The sequence below is a fragment of the Euprymna scolopes genome, chromosome 36 (genome assembly GCF_053919585.1).
Source record: "Euprymna scolopes isolate OS-2025 chromosome 36, ASM5391958v1, whole genome shotgun sequence".
In the NCBI taxonomy this organism is placed as follows: Eukaryota; Metazoa; Mollusca; class Cephalopoda; order Sepiida; family Sepiolidae; genus Euprymna; species Euprymna scolopes.
Genome location: NC_136517.1, coordinates 50,773,586 through 50,792,966, shown reverse-complemented (window position 1 = coordinate 50,792,966; position 19,381 = coordinate 50,773,586). Strand labels below are relative to the sequence as shown.

Sequence of the window (19,381 nt, the reverse complement as noted above, 5' to 3'; positions counted from 1 at the left end):
AAGGTTCGATTTCTAAAGAATACATTCTTCGAAAGAAGACAGCCAAGGATAATCTCTTTAGTTGAAATGATTTACGGCCTGGAGACTTATTACGAAAATCCTCTCGCATGACCGACATAATCACGTTGACACACCGGTTCCCGTTAGATCACTGAAGTTAATCAACGTTGAGCCTGGTCAGTACTACAATAGAGTATAATTAGAGACTTGCGCAACCTTTCTTTTACAATTACACGCTCATGAACTCCTAAAGGGAGTATCTATATTCTATCGAGACTGAACGAAAGCCATTAATAATGTAGACACGGTCTCGAATCAAAATAATGTAATGAACTTTGATAAGGTTTAGTACAATTATACTTTGATTTTCATCTTAGTATAAGTACATAAATGTGTTGCAAAACTGTCCTGTTTGGGGTATTGGTTTTGCTCCTCATGGGCTGTGTGTTATTCTAGTTCAAAATCGGGTGTCCCAATAAAATGTATACACTCTTTAAATTATCTCAACTGGCTACAGGAATACGCTATGCCACGTTCCCAAGAGATGTTTAGGAATACAGAATGGCACTACCAGCAGGATGGAGCACTTTCTCACTATTATCATAACGTAAGAGCATATCTTGATAGTCAGATGTGAAACAGATAGTTAGGACGAAGAGGAAGTATCGAGTACTGTCCACGCTCACAAGCTTTGACCCCCTCCCCATGGATTTTTCTCTTGCTTGGGCCGGGTTGGGGTATGTTAAACACAGGGTTCACACCACAAAACGAGCTACAATGAATGAGTTGAAAGCAACCATTGAAAGAAAATGTGTCAACATACCAGTTGGTCTGATTAGGAATGTTTTCGATTCAATCAGTGAGCGTTGTTAGCTATTCATGGACCACAATGGCCAACAGGTCCTGGATATGACCTTAAACTATATCCGATAGTGAGGCCCCAATTTGCGGGTTTGGGGGAGTGTGGGGCCACCCTTTAATTGCCATTGCTCCCAGGTTCACTCTGACCCGGAGTGGTAGTACCTGTTAGAGTCCCAACTGTGGGTTAAATAAAAACTGACTTGAAAAAAAATATATATTCTATTAAAAAAACTTTTCTTCAAAATCACTGGATTCGGCATTAAATAACCTGAAAAGGGTTGATATGCCGTAAAACAAAAACAAACAACCAACCACAATGGCCAACAATTTGAACACTTTCGATAATTAGCTGGTTTATATATTTGTTCATGGTATTTTAATGTACGAAACTTTTCTTTCTTATAATAAATGTTGGTCATTTAAAGAGTTTATACATTTTATTGTGACACCCCGTATAATGTAAGAACAGCGATCTCATGAAGATGAAGATTCTGCCCGCCCTGATAAAAGTCTATTTTCTTATTCACAGGAGTTTTTTCCGTTGGACAGAATGCGGCCAAACAGCAAACTAGTTGGGCGCAGGTTCTTTCAAATTGGCACGGAGAAGTGAAGGACTTCACGTACGGCCAAGAGGCCACTGAAGAAATTGGTCATTACACAGCGGTAAAGTCTTTCTGCTCTTATTGTTGCTGTTGTTCTTGTTCTTGTGGTTATTATTATTATTATTATTATTATTATTATTATTATTATTATTATTATTATTATTATCGTTGTTGTTATTTGTTGTTGTTATTATTATTGTTGTTATTTTTGTTGTTATTATTATTGTTATTATTTTTGTTGTTATTATCGTTGTTGTTATTGTTATTATTTTTATCGTTGTTGTTATTTGTTGTTATTAAAAGCATTGTTATTTTTTTTATTGTTATCGTTGTCGTTGTTGTTGTTATTATTATTGTTGTTGTTATTATCATCGTTGTTATTATTGTTGTTATCATTATTATCGTTGTTGTTATTTGTTATTGTTATTATCGTTGTTATTGGTGTTGTTGTTATTATTGTCGTTATTATTATCGTTGTTGTTATTTGTTAGTGTTATTATCGTTGTTATTATTGTTGTTATTATTATTGTTGTTATTATTATCGTTGTTGTTATTGTTGTTATTATTATTATCGTTGTTGTTATTTGTTATTGTTATTATCGTTGTTATTGGTGTTGTTGTTATTATTGTTGCTATTATTATCGTTGTTGTTATTGTTGTTAAGAAGCACTTCTATCTGTTCATTTCTTGTTATTTTTATTCTTATTGTTGTTATTATTATCGTTGTTGTTATTGTTATTGTTATTTGTTATTGTTGTTTATTGTTGTTATTTGTTGTTGTTATCGTTGTTGTTGTTGTTGTTGTTGTTGTTGTTGTTATTTGTTGTTGTTATCGTTGTTGTTATTATTATCGTTGTTCTTGTGGAGCAGTTTTATCCATTCATTTGGAATTAATCAGGTGATTATTATTGACATTCGTTTTGTAACGTTACACATGTAGGGACCCAACAAGTTGTAGACTTCGTCACAAGGAACATAAGAAAGGAATAAGTTGACTCCCTTTTCTTTCCTTAGTGAAACCATCACCGTTATTTATTCACAGATATTTATATACAGGTATTTTCCTGTCGCCCTCAGTCACAGTGCGGAGCACGTCTATCTCTGTCTTTTTCTGACGTGATCCCGCTCGCGGGCCGTGTGTCTCGAACACGTCTCGAATACCTTTCGCACCCCTTCTCTGACGTTACCCCGAATACGTGGTTCCTGATTCGCGCACACGTTCTTCTTTTTATAATATATTATGAACAATTAGAGTTACAGATAAATAAAATTGAAATTCTCCAAATTTATTCCTTTATAAATAACTAGCAGGCCGCCTGGCGTTGCCTAGTCATAAAGTACATATCAACATAATATTTTGATTAATGCAGATTTTTTTATTTATTATAAACAGAAATACCGTAGGTATTAAACGTAACGTTAAATTCCTTTTAAAAAGTGAAGAAACTGAGGCCTGCGCATGCGAGTACTATGATTTTTTTTTGTTTTTTTTTAACAGTTCATTTCTATTAAATAAACACAAAATATTCTAGCTGAGATCAAAACCAAAACCTAAAGATTGTGAGTCAAGTACAATAACCATTAGGCCAGCTTGACACGCTCTTTAAAAATGTGTTTTCAAACCTACTTATTCTTAACATAAATAATCTGTCATGTGAACGATTCACATATACGCATTTGTGAAACAGTTGAAAAAAAAACCCGTTGACCCCCTACGTACCAATTGTTCAATTTTGATACCTTAGCAGCCCTTTTTTAAGTATCAATAATCGACACTATCCGATGAAAGAATGAACAGGCGATTTGGACCAAAGTTAACACCTTTCACAGCCTAACGCCACAAGTGCATTTAGGAAGTTTTATTGCCACACAAGCAAAAAGGCCCGACATATAAAATCAACAGTAGGTTCTTTGATATGACAGGGGCGCGTTCGAAATGAATGTTTCTGTTTACAGCGCAATTGCACCATGATACTTGACTTTTTCATTTTAAACTTAAATTCAAGCCATTATCACCACACAAGTAGTTAAGTCAAGCATATAAAATCAACAGTAGGTTCTTTGATATGATAGGGCGCGTTTGGACAGACGGTTTCTGTTTAGAGCATAATTGAAGCATGATATTTGACTTTAGTATTTTATATTTTAATTTAAGTTATTATATATAAAAATAATTTTATAAAATCAACAGTAGGTTCTCAGCAGTTCAATGTAGGCTACAATGTATTGTGAACTAAGTCACTGCAGGGAAACATGTGAAGTTGCCTCTCGGTGCATCGCGGTGGGTCCCCAACTACAGCAGGCACTCAATCGATTTGATTGAAAAAATGGGCGATTTTACCAATTTTGATGACAATAAAAATATGCGAGTGTGAAAAATTCGTTGATCATCATTCAATTCCGGGTAAGGTTGAGTCTCCCTGCTAGTATTATTCTAAAACTATAAATCCGACCGACTTTAAGCCTAATGCTAGAATGAACACTAGGTTCTTTGATATGATATGGGCGCGTTTGAACTGAAGGTTTCTATTTGGAGCATAATTGAAGCATGTAACCTGTACGTTTGCATTTTAAGCTTTAATTCGCGTGTGCTACGGTCTTTTTTGTACTTTTTAATTGAAGATTTCACTCTAACTATGGTAAGTGATAATTCGTAGATGACACTTTCATTACCATTCAATGAAAATAAAAGCAAAATTAGAAGGGAATTTTTTTCTTATGTTCCTGAATCTTTTAGATAAAGATTAATAATCCTTATTATTTACAGTTTTTGGACGACAATTAATAAAAAAAAAATACAGCAATAACCGTTATCTGGTCTTTGTTTAGTTTTAGTTGAAATTAACAAATCACTTTGTTTGGAGGTGTGTGTTTCGCAAAAAAAAAAAATGGTATTAGGCAGGTAATCTCGAACCCGTACCGCCAAGCAGTAAAAAAAGGGGTGAAAACATGACGTCTTTGCTGTGACGACCACCGCCAAACCGGAAGTGACGTAGGTTATAAATAAACCTAGACAATCAAAAAGAGGGAACGACTTTCGAAAATAAAAAAGCGACTCCTCCCTGTAGAAAAGTGCCCGGTTGAGGGTGAAGAAATTAATGTTTTTAGCCAATTTTTCGGTATCTTCTGAAGGGTCGAGCTTCAAAACGATACTGATATTGTGAAAATTCGTCGCCTCTGTCGAAAGTTAGGCAGACATGCAAACATACATACATACATTTATATATTGGTAGCTCAAATTTTCGACCCAAACCGATTCAAAAGCTTTCTCTATCTCTGATTACGCTTTATGTCAAATTTCAAATGTTTAGACCATATAATTGTCTGAGTAATTTGGTAGAGACCGCAGAGGTAAATTTTTTTAAAACTTTGACCCCTGTTATGCCCCCTTAACATTTATTGTTTGGGGATCAAATCAAATTATAAAGTTAGATCCATATCTAAGGAACCTATATCAAAACTTTCAAGTGTTTATACCCAAAATTGGCGAAGGAGTTTGGTAGAATTCTCAAAGGTCAAATCGTTGAACTTTGAACCCTTAACAACCAAATTTCTGGCCGACCACGGATTACAAAGATTTTCCCAAATCTAAGTACCCTGTATATCAAATTTCGAGTCTGTAGACTGAAAATCGACAAAGTTATTGCTTAGGGAATTTACACAGACACACAGACAGACAGACACGTTCACTTTTATAGATTTTTTTTAAATTTTCACCCCAAATAAGGCACATTACCACTTTGATGTAGGGGGCTACTATTAGGGATACAGACTACGGGGGTACTAGGTGGGGAGTTGGGCAGCAAGATGTCGGTTCACGTTACACTTGAACTTCTGCATGTCAGTACAGTTGGGGAAGTAGGAACCTGGCAGGGAGCTCCAAAGTCTAGAAACTACTGGAGTAGAAGGTTCTCTTACATCTAAGGATCTCTACTGTGAGGGAGTGGGATTGTACTGCGTGTCAGTTTTATCGGGGGTATTTACGTCGAGGGGGTACAAGTGCTTGCAGCTCGTCGGAGCATACACCGTTAAAGTACTTGTAGAACAGGCAGAGGGACGCCACATTGCGTCAATGTGACAGCGGCTGAAGCTTGGATGATAGTTCAGGACCTATTAGGTTGGCGAACCTCTTTTGAACCTTGTCTAGGAGTGAGAGACTAGTAGCAGATGCACCGGCCCAAATAAGACAACAATACTCCATACATGGGCGAATGGTGGCCTTATAGAGGTACAGGATACTTTCAGGGGTCAGAAGTTTTCTAGCACGGTAGTGAGAACCTACCTTTTTCGCGGCGGTCCTGGCAATACTCTCAATGTAATTATTCTAACTCATGTTTCCTGTGAACGTTAGGCCGAGGAGTTTAAAAGATGTGCTTTCAGATAAAGAGTCTTTGGCCATTGCTATTGGTGGTAGAGAAGGTTTCTTGTAGTTATTGAAGGAAACAAGTTTAGTCTTGGCAGCATTGAATGTGACCATCCATTTTTGTCCCCATTCCACTACAGATTGGAGGTCATCGTCTAGTGTTTCTGCCATTTCTTTGGATATGTGTTCATTTGTTTTCCTGTCGTGTCTGTTATAGAGCTTAGTGTCATCAGCATATATACCCATCTCACAGACAATTTTGTCAGGGGGGTCATTCATGAATATTAGGAATAATAGAGGTTCAAGGATAGACCCCTGAGGCACTCCCACATTTTTATCATATTGTTTAGATGTACGGCTATCGAAGACAACCTGGATTTTTCTCTTATCTAAGAAGGATTTAATTATGTTAAATATTCTTCCAGTGATATCGTATGATCTGATTTTCCTGAGACCTTCGTGCCATACCCTGTCAAAAGCCTTAGATATATCTAAAGCTACCGCTCTACCTTCCCCTGCTTTGTCAAGTGAATGGTATATACGCTCGGAGATTACAGTTAGAATATCTGCTGTAGAACGGGCTTGCCTAAATCCATATTGTTGATCGGTAAGAAGTTTAGCATCTGCAAGGTGATGGACTAGAGCTTGGTTAATTATGGACTCAAATATTTTGGCAAAAAGTAGGCGGAGGCTAATGGGCGGTAATTTTCTGGGTCAGTTCTTTCGCCAGAATTCTTGAATACTGGTACCACAGAAGCAGTTTTCCAGCAGGCAGGAAAGCAAGATTCATTAAGGCATTTGTTGTAAAGCTTGGAGGGGATTGGAGCTACTTCGGCGAAGCACTTTTTTAATAGCACAGCCGAGACGAGATCAGGTCCACATGCTTTTGCAGTGTCAAGATTTTTTATAATGGCATGCACCTGAGAAGGGGTGATTTTCAGATCGTCAAGTGTGGCGTCTGTCCGCAAAGGAAAGTCTGGGAGAGGGTGGTTAGCAGGGTTTAGTGTGGAGTTGGAGGCAAACCGACTGGCAAGCATGTTAGCTTTCTCAGTTGCTGAGCAAACAACTTCATGATTGTTGGATAGTCGGGGAATTGTTGATTGCTCATTATTTACTACACTGTTGTAGATTTTCCAGAAGTCACGAGTTCCTAATTTCTGAGCTCCGATGCGTTTTTGGGTGGTTTCATTAAATTCTCTCTTAGCTGTCGCTATTTCTTTCTTACAGTTACTTCTGGCTTCTATATACTTCTGTCTGTTTGAACTGGATTTATGTCGGTTAAATCTGTGGTACGCGTGCTGCCTTTGCGCGATGGCAGCTGCACATGTGGAAGTAAACTATTGAGGAGAGTGGGGCTTGCTATAAAATTTCCGCGTGGGGACATGTGCTTCAATTGCTGTTTTGAACCACTTAGTGGTCTCATTTGCGCACTGTTCAGCAGGAATTGAAAAGATATTTCGCCATGGGGCGTCTCTAATGAGATCCCCGATGGCTTCCCAGTCGGCCTTTTTATAATATCTCGTTGCATTGAGCAATGGCTCTTCCATTTTGGCTCTAGAGTTTAGGGTGATTTTAACTATTATCACTACATGATCAGCATTCCCAAGTGGGCTGTGGGCGTTCGTAACACAATCATCAGGAACTGTGGTCAGAAACAGATCTAAAAGTGATGCGTGTTGCTCTTGCTGGTCAGGGAAACGGGTTGGAAACGTAACCGTCTGTGATAGGGAATGGGATATAGAGAAGCTATGTGTTGTGGTACTAGCTGCGTCTCTGTAATATGAGAATCCAAGCCAGTTACTGTGGTGGACATTAAATCACCAAATACATGAACTTGTGCGTTAGTGTCGAGGGAAAGTGCTGTATCTATGCTGTCAGAGACTTTGTTTATTAGGGTACAGTCCTAGGTCGAGGGAGAACGATAGAGAAAATAAAAGTAACTAATATTATGTTGCATGTTAAGTCTAAAGCACATAAAGGCTTGATCGTCCGATTCTAGTATTTCAGCCCGGCGTTGCCCGAGTGTTGGGAGGTGTATGTTGAGAAAAAAAAAAGCGGTCAATTTATTACACTTTGACCCCTATAATAACCCCTTAACATTTATTGTTTTGGGCTCAAATCAAGTTATTAAGTTAGATCCATATCCAATGAATCTATATCTAAAATTTCAAGTGTTTATACCCAAAATTCTCGGAGGAATTTTGTAGAGTTCTCAAAGGTTATATCGTGGAACTTTGACCACTTAACAGCCAAATTTCTGGCCGACCACGGATTACAAAGATTTTCCCAAATCTCAGTACCCTGTATATCAAATTTCGAGTTTGTAGCCTGAAAACTGACAGAGTTATTGCGTAGGGAAATGTACACAGATACACAGACACACATACAGACAGACACGTTCACTTTTTTATAGATATACTAGCATTTCATTCCGGCGTTGCCCGGGTGTTTGGAGGTGTATGCTGAGCAAAAAAAAGGGGTCAATTTTTTAAACTGTTATGCCCCTTAAAATTTAATGTTTTGGGCTCAAATCAAGTTATTAAGTTAGATCCATGTCCAAGAAACCTATATCTAAAATTTCAAGTGTTTAGGCCCAAAATTGTCGGAGGAGTAAGGTAGAGTTCTCAAAGGTAAAATCGTTGAACTTTGACCCCTTAATCGCCAAATTTCTGGGCGAAAACCGATCACGTAGATTTTCCCAAATCTTAGTACCTTGTATATCAAATTTCAAGTCTCTAGACTAAAAATTGACAGAGTTATTGCGTAGGGAAATGTACACAGACAGGCAGACACACACACAGTCACGTTCACTTTTATAGATATATATAGATAGATAGATAGATTTTTTTCTCTTTTTGTTTTCTTTTGCTTTTTTTTTTTTTTTTGATTGAGTATTTTTTGCAACGTTAATTTTCTTTACATGAATTCTTGTCAACTGGCGTTTTTCTCTTTCCAGATGGTCTGGGCTAAAACCGGATTCGTTGGTTGTGGTTTCGCACAATGTACAAACTTTAGATTGTACGTTTGCAATTATGGACCAAGGTAATGAATATACTTTCGATTGTATCCACACAAAAATTTGACCTTATCACTTTAACTCATTGCTATCAAAGACATTCACTTCGGATTTTAAGATGCAATTTGGATGTGAATTTTTATATCCTTTTCATTAACTTCCCTTACTCTATGATATTTAAATACTTAAATAACTTTTATGATTTTCCATGTCTCACTGACTTTAGCACATAAGGTGTAAACTATTATAACTATTTTCTAATATTTTCTCCTCTGAAGAGATGGTAGACATCGAAATCCTATAGGATAAGGAGTTATAATATTTAAAATGCATTCTTTGTCTTACATAGAATAATAAACATCTTTTGATTTGAAATGTAAACATTTCACGTCATAAATTTTAAAATTTATTGAATGACACAAATTTGATATATATGTGTGTGTGTGTGTGTGTGTGTGTGTGTGTGTGTGTGTGTGTGTGTGTGCATTTTACTTCACATTCCCAACCCCTATGTATCCGAAGCATTCTAGGAAAATAATTCCAACTAGAAAAATATCAGGTTAACGAATGCTAATAATAATCATTTGATTCATACAAGACGCATGAATGACGCCCCAAAACCTCACCAACAAAGCCAGGTGGGTCGCTTACGTGATCCGAAGATACTTTCTCAACCATAACAACGGATAATTGATCGATTAGTAACCATAAATATTTTGACTGACTTTTGAAAACAAATGTCTGTAATATCAAAATGACGAGTATAATCCTATTGGATACCTTCCGTCGAGAAAAATTGTACCAGAAGTTGATTTAAGACGTTTCTGACTATGGAAGATCAGATAATAAATAAACGTGGATTTATAAGATCAAAGAATCCAACCGTGATCGCCCTTCGGGGCCCGTGGCGCAGTTGATAGAGACGTTGAATCTCTACGGTTCCAGATGAACATTGTCTGAAGATAGCGGTTTCAATCCCACCCAAAGCGTGCCAAAGGTAATTGGTCAAAAATGTGGTGAGACGACAACAACTACGGATGGCAGTGATGGCTGAGAATGCAGTTAGGAGATTCGGAGTTCCTATCCGTCGCGGTTACCACCTGACGAAGACCAGAGGAAGTTGGCCGAAACGTTGTGAACCAATAAAAGGATAAAAAAAACAACAACTAATAAAGATGAGACTAATAGTCCGAAATAAAAATAAAATTAACTTAATAAACATGTTACATTGACTAAAAACACGAAAAATATATCCAGTTTGGTAGAAAAGTAACTTATCTTGCCTTTTATAACATTTATTTGTTATATATTTGTTTTTTGACAACTTTTTCGAATCTATGGGTACAGTAATACAAACCCCACAGTTGTTATTGATGTCATGGTAGTTGATCTGGTCAAAGAACACGGCAGAACACGATACATGTATTGACGTAAGATATTGAGGGAAGAAACGTGCAGGGATTTATACATTAGAGATGGATATGACACAATGAAACCCTGTGGATTAGGGACATTTTCCTCCATCTAGCACGACATACGCGATCGATTCTACGACCTAATTGCAAACGGAGAATGGCCGAAAACACACGCTGTATAGTCAGGTTCACCTCTGCCGATTGTTGTCCTTTGGACATCAAGCTATTGTCTGGTAGAGTATATTTTCGTTATGGTTAGATGTTAGTTAATAAAAAGCGCGAGAAAATAGTATCCAAATAAATATCCAACTGACCTATGTCCATTCCCATCCGTTTCCTGATAATTCTTCGTAACTGCTTTGTGAAACTCTAGTTTCACGTTATTCCCCGCAATTAGTGAGGCCTTGCGCCCAAGCATGAGATACTTTTTTTTTTTAAACTAGCCTTTGTGCCCGGCGTTTCCTGGCGTTGCCCGGCTGTTTGGAAGTGTGTGTTTCGCAAAAAACAAAACAAAAAAAGTGGTAGTAGGCAGGCAAGCTCGAACCCGTACCGCGAAGGAGGAAAAGAATGTGAAAAAAAACTTTACGTCTTTGCCTTTGCATCCATTGCCAAACCGTGAATGTCTAAGGTTTAAATTAAGGCTAGTTAATTGAAAAGATGGGATGACTTTCGAAAATATTGGTGGGAAAAGCGACCCCTCCTTGTAGAAAAGTGCCGAGTTGAGGATGAAGGAATTAATGTTTTTAGCCAATTTTTCGATATTTGTCGTCCGAAGGGTCGTACTTCAAAACCCTACCAATTTCGTAAAAATCCATAGCCTCTATCGAATACATACATACATGCATACATACATACATATATTTGAACAGACAGGTGAGATTTATATTATAGGTTTCATATTCATCTCATTTTCATCCTGTTATCTCCATAATAGCCAAATCCATCGTCGACTTTTTGGAAGTGGGTCATGATTAAACATAAGATTTTTTACGCAGTTTTTTTTTATGTTTCGACATTTTGTATCACATTTTTAACAATCTTAATATTCTTTTGAAATATTTTCAGTGGAAATTTGAAAGGTCAACTTCCGACTCCATATCCAAAGTGTGACAGTCCAACACCTTTAAAAGGTAAAGTTTTCTTTCTTTTGCTCAAATCTTTTATAAACTTGTTCTATGCGTATATATAACAATTTGACATAATCACGTTGACAAATCGGTTCTCATTGGTCAAGCGACGTGAGAACTGGCCAGTATCAGGTGCGTGACTATTTGAAGATTCCAGTAGCTGTACGTATGCGGATGGTGAAAGCGTCCTGGAAAAAAAAACTTCAAAAACTAATTCGTATTATTTGGATTATTCGGACTACTGTTCTCATTTTGACTGCTCTTTGCAGAACGTTTCGGTCGATGTAACCTCCTACCTTCTTCAGATGTATCTTGTCAAACACGAAAATCTTTCTGTCGAATCTGAACGAAATTTCGAACGGAACCCGTTATTTAATCCACGGAGAGAGCATGCTCTCGTTCTGTCAGCCATGACTGGATAGAAGTACCAAGTTTGTCGCCCGCACTGAGAATCGAACCGTCAACCTCCAGAGGATTGTAACTTACACCTGAATTTTATCTCATCAACGAAACGTGGCATCCGTATGGCTGTTTTACAAGTATTTCAATGGCAAGTGCTTTGACGAACTCCGAGCGCTAGTACCCCACACTTGAGAGATCTCTAGATGCGATAAAATCTTCTTCTCGAATAGCTTTTTTCCCCTCCAACTGCTGCACTTTGGCATTCCCTCTAACTGGACCCCTGCTTCCCTGACTGTACTGACATGCATAAATTCAATTGTAATGTGATTAGATATCTCGCTGCTCAACTCCATTAATAGCACCCCTGTAAATATCGACCCAAATGAATAAGTGGTCCTGTGCCTTGTTTGGGGTAAAACGTCAATAAAAACATGCCTTGGCGCCTTACAAACAATTCTAGTGTGAATTTTAGGCGTATTAGACATACTTATTAGATGTACAGTCTTCCCACGTATAAATATCAATCACTGTTTCCTCAATCGAAACATCATACGAATAACAGTCGAGATGAGTCCGAATAATCCAAATAATATGAATTATGAATCCTAATCTTTCAAGATAATTTTGAATACTAATGTCTTCAAAATCACCTTTATTAGGATTAAGTACGATTAATATTATATACCCTAAAAATCCCCTCTTTCAAATTAAATGCGTGGAACCTACTCTGTGTGTTTGTTCGCACCAGATAAGTGTTGGGTTAGCACGCTTACAGATTCTGACGATGAACTATTCATGACGTCACTTTCGGTAACCAGTTTCTGTCTACCTATCCCTCGACTAACATTCATGTCCGCGGAGACTTCACTGTTTACAACGTTGAATGGCTAGTCCACTCAAACAAGTCGGATGATGAAGGGAGGTACTGCCATGATTCCTCGATTGCCTATAACCTTACGCAAATTGCTGACGAACTCACCTGTATGTCCGATTCCGATAGACAATATGCAAGACTCCTTGACCTGTTTCTTACAATTTACCCTGGCACGGGCACATCCTCCGTCCTGTCTTCATTGGGATCTTCCAATTACTCGGTTGTCTCAGTAAAGATAAAAAAAAAAAATTAACAAGTCCTCCGATGTACCTCTCCATCGTACTGCGTATCGATATACCATGGCTGACTGGATTGACTTTCGAACATTTATCTCAGATATACCTCTGCACTCCATGTTCAACAAGAATGTGTCTTCTATAGTATCAGATATGACTAAATGGTTAACTGTGGATATAGACCACTTTATACGCTCCAAAAATGTCCAATGAAAGCCCAACAGCCAGCCGTTATTCACTCCAGAAATGCGCCGCCGCCATTGCGCACAGAAGTCACTATTTCCATTGGTTCCAGCGTCATAGATGTTGTGAAACTAAACCCATCTTTAGGATTGCCAGCAACCATTGTAAAAGAGTAATAAAAAATGGAAGATATTTGTATTCTCAGTATGTCAAGTTTAAAGTAGCAGAGTAAGGACTTGGCTCCAACCAGTTTTGGCGAACGAACAAACAAACAAACAAACAAGCAAACAAACAAACAAACAAACAAACAAGCAAGCAAGCAAGCAAGCAAACAAACAAACAAACAAGTAAACAAACAAACAAGCAAACAAGCAAACAAACAAACAAACAACAAACAAGCAAGCAAGCAAGCAAGCAAACAAACAAACAAACAAGCAAGCAAGCAAGCAAGCAAATCAACAAACAAGCAAGCAAACAAACAAGTAAACAAACAAACTAGCAAACAAGCAAACAAACAAAAAAACAAGCAAACAAACAAACAGCAAACAAACGAACAAACAATAACTAATATAAAATAGACTAATCGGTCTTCTGTACGTCATGAGTAAGTTGCTGGAAATTGTGATGAACAGAGAAGTGGTCAACCACATCGGCAAAAATAATCTGCTCAGTGACATGCAGTATGGTTTCTGGTCTATGAAATCTACAGCTGATGCACTGACTGTTATATCACACAGGATTAGTGAATCGCCCGACGGAGGCTTTGTCGCTAGAGCAATAGTTCTTGACGTATAAAAGGCTTTTGATACAGTGTGGCATAAAGGACCACTTCACAAGATCACCAACTATGGAATAGCTGGGAACGTCCTCTCGGTTATAAAATCCTTTCTCTCTGATCGGTTTATAAGAGTAGTCGTTGATATGCAGAAATCAGGAACTCGCTGTATTAATGCTGGTGTCCCTCAGGGTTCCATCCTGGGTCCAACACTGTTCCTGATCTTCATCAATGATCTCCCAAATCAGATTTTTATGTTATTCGTAGATATTTATGCAGACGACACAACAGTCTATGGCAATACTTCAAAGGCCAGCAATGACCAAGTTCTTTTTGATTCGCTCTCTTCTGATCTTAAGAACATGGTGCAATGGGGAAAAGGGTGGTTGGTTAATTTTAATGCATCGAAAACCAAGCCTTTCTCCTTTCATCATGATTGCTCTGATACCCACGACATCTCATTGAAATGAATGGCTCTTGTCTTGGATAAACCTCATGTCTTGACAAGCTTCTGGGACTGACTTTCACTACTGATCTGAAATGGAACACATGCATCAAATCTGTTGCCAAGATCGCTGAAAAAATGGTTGGATCACTCTACCGCTCTAGTAAGTATCTCACTCCCGATGCGACCCGCTATCTGTTTAAGAGCCAGGTGCGCCCTACAATGGAGGATTGTTGCCACGTCTGGCCAGGAGCTGTTCAGTTCCTCCTATCCTGCCTTGATAGAGTTTAAACCGGATTCGAAATTTAGTATGTGATGCCCTTTTTTCTTTCCTGCAACCTCTTTTCCACAGAGAATACGTCGCGAGCATGTTTCTGCTATATCGCTATTTGCGTGGTAAGTGTTCGTCTGAACTCCAATCTATGGTCCACCCCTTACCAAACTTTCACAAAAAACACCCGACTAGCTAATACTACTAAATATGACTTTCCCACTCTCATTCTGTGCCTAAATGTAAACGAAGATTTTATCTACAAAGCTTCTTTTCCAGAACTGTTCGCCTTTGGAATACTGTTCCGCTGGCATGCTTCCCGGTTAACTACGGCATGGTAGCCTTCAAATCTAATGTAAACAAGTTCCTGATAAGTCATGCTCATAAATAATCAAATTCTACCCAATTTATACTATTAGTGATTACTACACTACCACCTTACATTCATTAACCCTTATGCTCGAGTGGACTTCGGGCCTTGATAAGTGGTGATCTCTAAGTTACAAAAAACCTTGACAATTTTGACAAGTCTTATTCTGTAAAGGAAAACATTTTTCCCATGTAAATCTCCACATCAATTATCATTTGTTGAAGGACTTATGTGAGGTATTTTTGTAGTACTAGTTAAAATATTCAGATGACATATGGGTTATGTGTATAAATACTTGTGTAGGTTTATCCTTTTCTTTTTTGCTCGGAAACGTTTTGTTATGGTGATCATGCTACGCTGTAAGTATTCCTTTTATGATTTCGAGTTCTTCGTTACCAGATTTGATGTGTTCCCAAAAGGTTGCTAAGTAAGACTCTTTCTCTCTTTCTTTATATATATATATATATATATATATATATATATATATATATATATATATATATATATCACCGATGTAAAAAAAATATAATAATTTATCTTTATTGTGAGTGTCCATGAATGAATGCGGGTTAGGAGAAGGAGAGTGAATGTACAGATATTTGACGGGGTAATTTTCTCCGATCCTCCTCAGTTGCCTGCGATTTAAATTTGGAGTTTATACTATATAAGAATTCGTGACACGCGCATTCACTTGCAAGCGTCCGATCTGGGATTTGGCATTCACTATCAATGTACCCACGCCTCTAAGACGTTTATTGAGCGATGATTTATTCCCATCTGTAGTTGAACTTTAAACAAGGTAACCTGTGCAGGTGATTTCGACTCAACCGACAATTATTTTATTTTTGACAATCTATCATATTTTTTTTTTCTCCGGGATATTCCGTGTCTGTGTCAAGTTACATTTTCGGAACACGCAACCCAGACCCTACATATCTGCACAAAATCGGTGGTTTGTACCAATTTTTATTTGCTTGAAAGCGGTGATAAGGCATTTAATCACATGTCTGATCACAGATTGATATTTTATCAAGTTTTGACAAAGGTGAGTACAAGCTGTGGCTAAATAATGGTGATCTAAAAAGTGCATTGCTCTCATCGTTTAAAAAATATAAACACTGATTTACTTTCTATTTTCCAAGTCTTTTTAAAAATTTCTGCTCAAGACTGTATGCAATCTGACTACTTCTGAATACTTCAACAAGATAATATTAATGTTATGCCGCGTTAATCGCGTGTAATGTCTGACTATTTAGAAAGTATGTGCCACTCTCATAGTTGCACTTATCTCATTTTTAATGGCGACCTTGTGTAATAGAACGCAGATGTATGCAAATGCCGAGCCGTGTGCGAAGTGACGTAACGGTAAGGAAAAAGAAAAAGTCTATAAAAAGAACATGTGCATATACCGAAGAACACGTTAGAGAGGACGATCACGTTAAAGACGCGAGTGACATAAAAAGCTGTTACGAGAAATCACACAAAGCAGGAATAAATGGTATTTTCTTAAAACTTAAAACAGGAGTTGAAGTTGTTTCCTATTCCTTGTCTTATGTTCCTTGCAACGTATTAACATATCAAGGAGAACGTTACACTTAGTCTATCTTTATCCTTTTCATCTATTGTGTCATTCTCGCTTTCTTTCATGCTTTGTTCAGTTTCGTGTTCTTCTTGTTCAATTTCACTGAAATCTTAACCCGATAATGCATCTGCCTGCAGGATGGTGTTTCCATTAACACGTCAAAATTAAGCGCCTCGATTTTAATGGCTCACCTTAAAATCATTGACGATATTATTCACAGCTGTTGCAAAGAACATGACAGTAATTTCATTTTGCTCTCATTTAATTCGTTTATCTTTTAGTTTCTTTTATTATGAGCTCAAACATTTTAGCACGTTTCTACATAGTCTGAACCGCCCAGTGTGTTTATGTAGCTTATCGACGACGCCATTGTTCTGCTGTGTTAATTGCATATCAAGTCTGTGATTACAGCGGTACACGATTCGCGAAGTTTAAAGCGTTCAAATTTAACATAGTCAAGATGACTTGCAGAAATGGCGTTGCTTTTAAACCTGCCACGAAAACAAATTAGAGTCAAGGTCGTTTTTAATGGGGGGAAAACCAGCTTCCCCCAAAAAGGGGGAACTCTGGCAGTATCCAAATAAATAGTAATTGTCTCAGTATGAAGGGTTTTACTTACATTGACCAAGGACCCATTACAGAACAGATACTACCCGGCCCGAAGGCAAGGCGGTTGCGTTCGAATAGTTTCGCTTTATTTATACGAAAAAGACAAACAAACACTGGAGACGACGGCACGATGGGAATTTTGTTTAACTTGATCAAAAAAAAAAGAGAAAGACGATGTCTTGAAAGTATGCGAAATCATGCGGAATCTAACCGATACGAGAACCCCGATGCAAAAAGCCTTTCATTGGCATACATAAACGTTCGCGCTCATTTTGCCCTTTATATAATAAACTAGCCTGGATGCCCGGCGTTGCCCGTGTGTTTCGAGCAAAAAAAAATGGTAGTAGGCAGGCGGGCTCGAACCAGTGACGCAAAGGTGGAAATGGGAATGAGAGAAAATCTGACCTCTTACCGCTACTCCATGACATGACTGGAAGTTCCGAACGTTAAAATTAGGCAACGTCAATCCAACCAATACAATGACTTGCAAAAATGGCTCGCAAAACCTCGACCCCTCCTTGTAGAAACCCGTCTAGTTGAGAGTGAAGGAATTAATGTTTTTGGCCAATTTTTCGATATTTGTCGTTCGAAGAGTCGACTTCAAAACAATACGGATCACCTGAAAATACGTTGCCTCTATCGAAAGTTTTAGGCCGACATACATACATACATACATACATACATGCATACATGCATACATGCATATATAAAAGGCTTCCTTCAGTTTTGACAGACTATGGATTCCCACTGTAAGGGTGCCTGCGCGTAAAATTTTAGTGGCAGAGAGTGCACAATCTCCAACCACACCTCTCCTGAGTCGACATTGTTAAATACCAGTGGCAAGTGGAGGTTCAGGACGACTGGAAACAATGCCGAGATAAGCGGAAAGCATATACAGCGCCTCGAATTCCCAAATGGTCACCCATCTGGTACTATCCAGGCTCAACATTGCTTAACTTCGGTGATCTGACGAGAACCTTATTACGTCGTACAGACATAATCTAGGCGCTGTAGGTGCTTTCTGCTTATCTCGACAAAATACATGCATTTAGACAAGTGAGATTCACATTATAGATGATCTTCGCGCTCACTGGCATTGCCTCCTTATTTCTTTTATATTTTACCATCAGTGAAAAATAACATAGTTATTGGGTCTCTAATTTCAGGTAACATGTCAAGTCGGCGCAAAAGTTTTTGCTGATTTAAAATTTCATCTTGAAAATGAAAAACTGTTTTTGAAAATAAAAGGTATTTTTGAAGGCTTACAATGTACAATCGTTATGAGCAGATAAATAAATAAATGATAAATAATTCAATAATTTTCTTTTTTATATTATTTTTATTTTATTTATACTTATTTATTTATCTACCTGAATTTTCGGCCCTATCGGTGGGGCATTAGAATACGCCGACTGCCTCCCTGCAGAGGGTAAAAGTCCCTCAATGGGGGTCCTGGATATGACCTTAAACTATATCCAGCGGTGAGGCCCCAGCTTGCGGGCTTTGGGGAGTGTGGAGCCACCCTTTAATTACCATTGCTCCCAGGTCCACTCTGACTCGGAGCAGTAGTACCTGTTAGGGTCCTAACTATGGGTTAAATAGAAACTGACGTGAAAACAACAAATATATTCTATTAAAAAAAATTTTTCTTCAAAATCTTTGGATTCGGCATTAAATATTCCCGAAAAGGGTTGATATGCCGTAAAAAAAAAACCAACCAACCAACTACCTGAATTTGTTTTTTCAATTGTGGATGTTACTTATTCCAAAGGTCCTTTCGGGTAATAACCCATCATCAGTAGAGAAACAAATCCTCTAAGCTGTTAATTGTAAAGTAGCTGATATTAGGTTATTACCCGAATGTACCTTTGAGATAAGTACCATCCACAGTTGAAAAAAATTCAGGTAGATAAATAAATATAGATATTAAAAAATGATATAAAAAAAATTATTGAATTTTTATCAGTCATTTATTTATTTATCCGCTCATAACGATTGTACATTCCTGCATTGTAAACCTTCAAACATCCCTTTTATTCTTTAACAATGCTTCAAGCAAACCACGCCATACTTGTTTTTGAAAATCTTTATTCATAATAATGACGACCTCTTTATAACTTGATTCTATCTGTCAACGGGCTTAAAAATGCATCGCTTATAAAATTGTTTAGGTTTTGATGTAAAATATGATTTTAACTTGTTCAATCTCCTCTCGTGATTGTAACCTAAGTTAATCTAAACAGTTTTGTA

The 19,381-nt window shown here is 37.7% G+C and overlaps 1 protein-coding gene across 4 annotated transcripts in view; it reads left to right on the top strand.

The window, feature by feature from the left end:
- Positions 1 to 19,381, top strand: part of LOC145260471 (cysteine-rich venom protein latisemin-like) — a 145,208-nt gene that overhangs the window by 55,038 nt on the left and 70,789 nt on the right. For all 4 annotated transcript variants that reach the window (XR_013864305.1, XM_080118562.1, XM_080118563.1 and 1 more), the window contains exons 6-8: positions 1,391 to 1,524; positions 8,783 to 8,868; positions 11,323 to 11,387. Coding sequence is in view for 3 of the 4 variants with exons in the window: in XM_080118562.1 (XP_079974688.1) it covers positions 1,391 to 1,524; positions 8,783 to 8,868; positions 11,323 to 11,387 (285 nt within the window). In the remaining variant the exon portion in view is untranslated. The remainder of the gene's footprint in view (positions 1 to 1,390; positions 1,525 to 8,782; positions 8,869 to 11,322; positions 11,388 to 19,381) is intronic.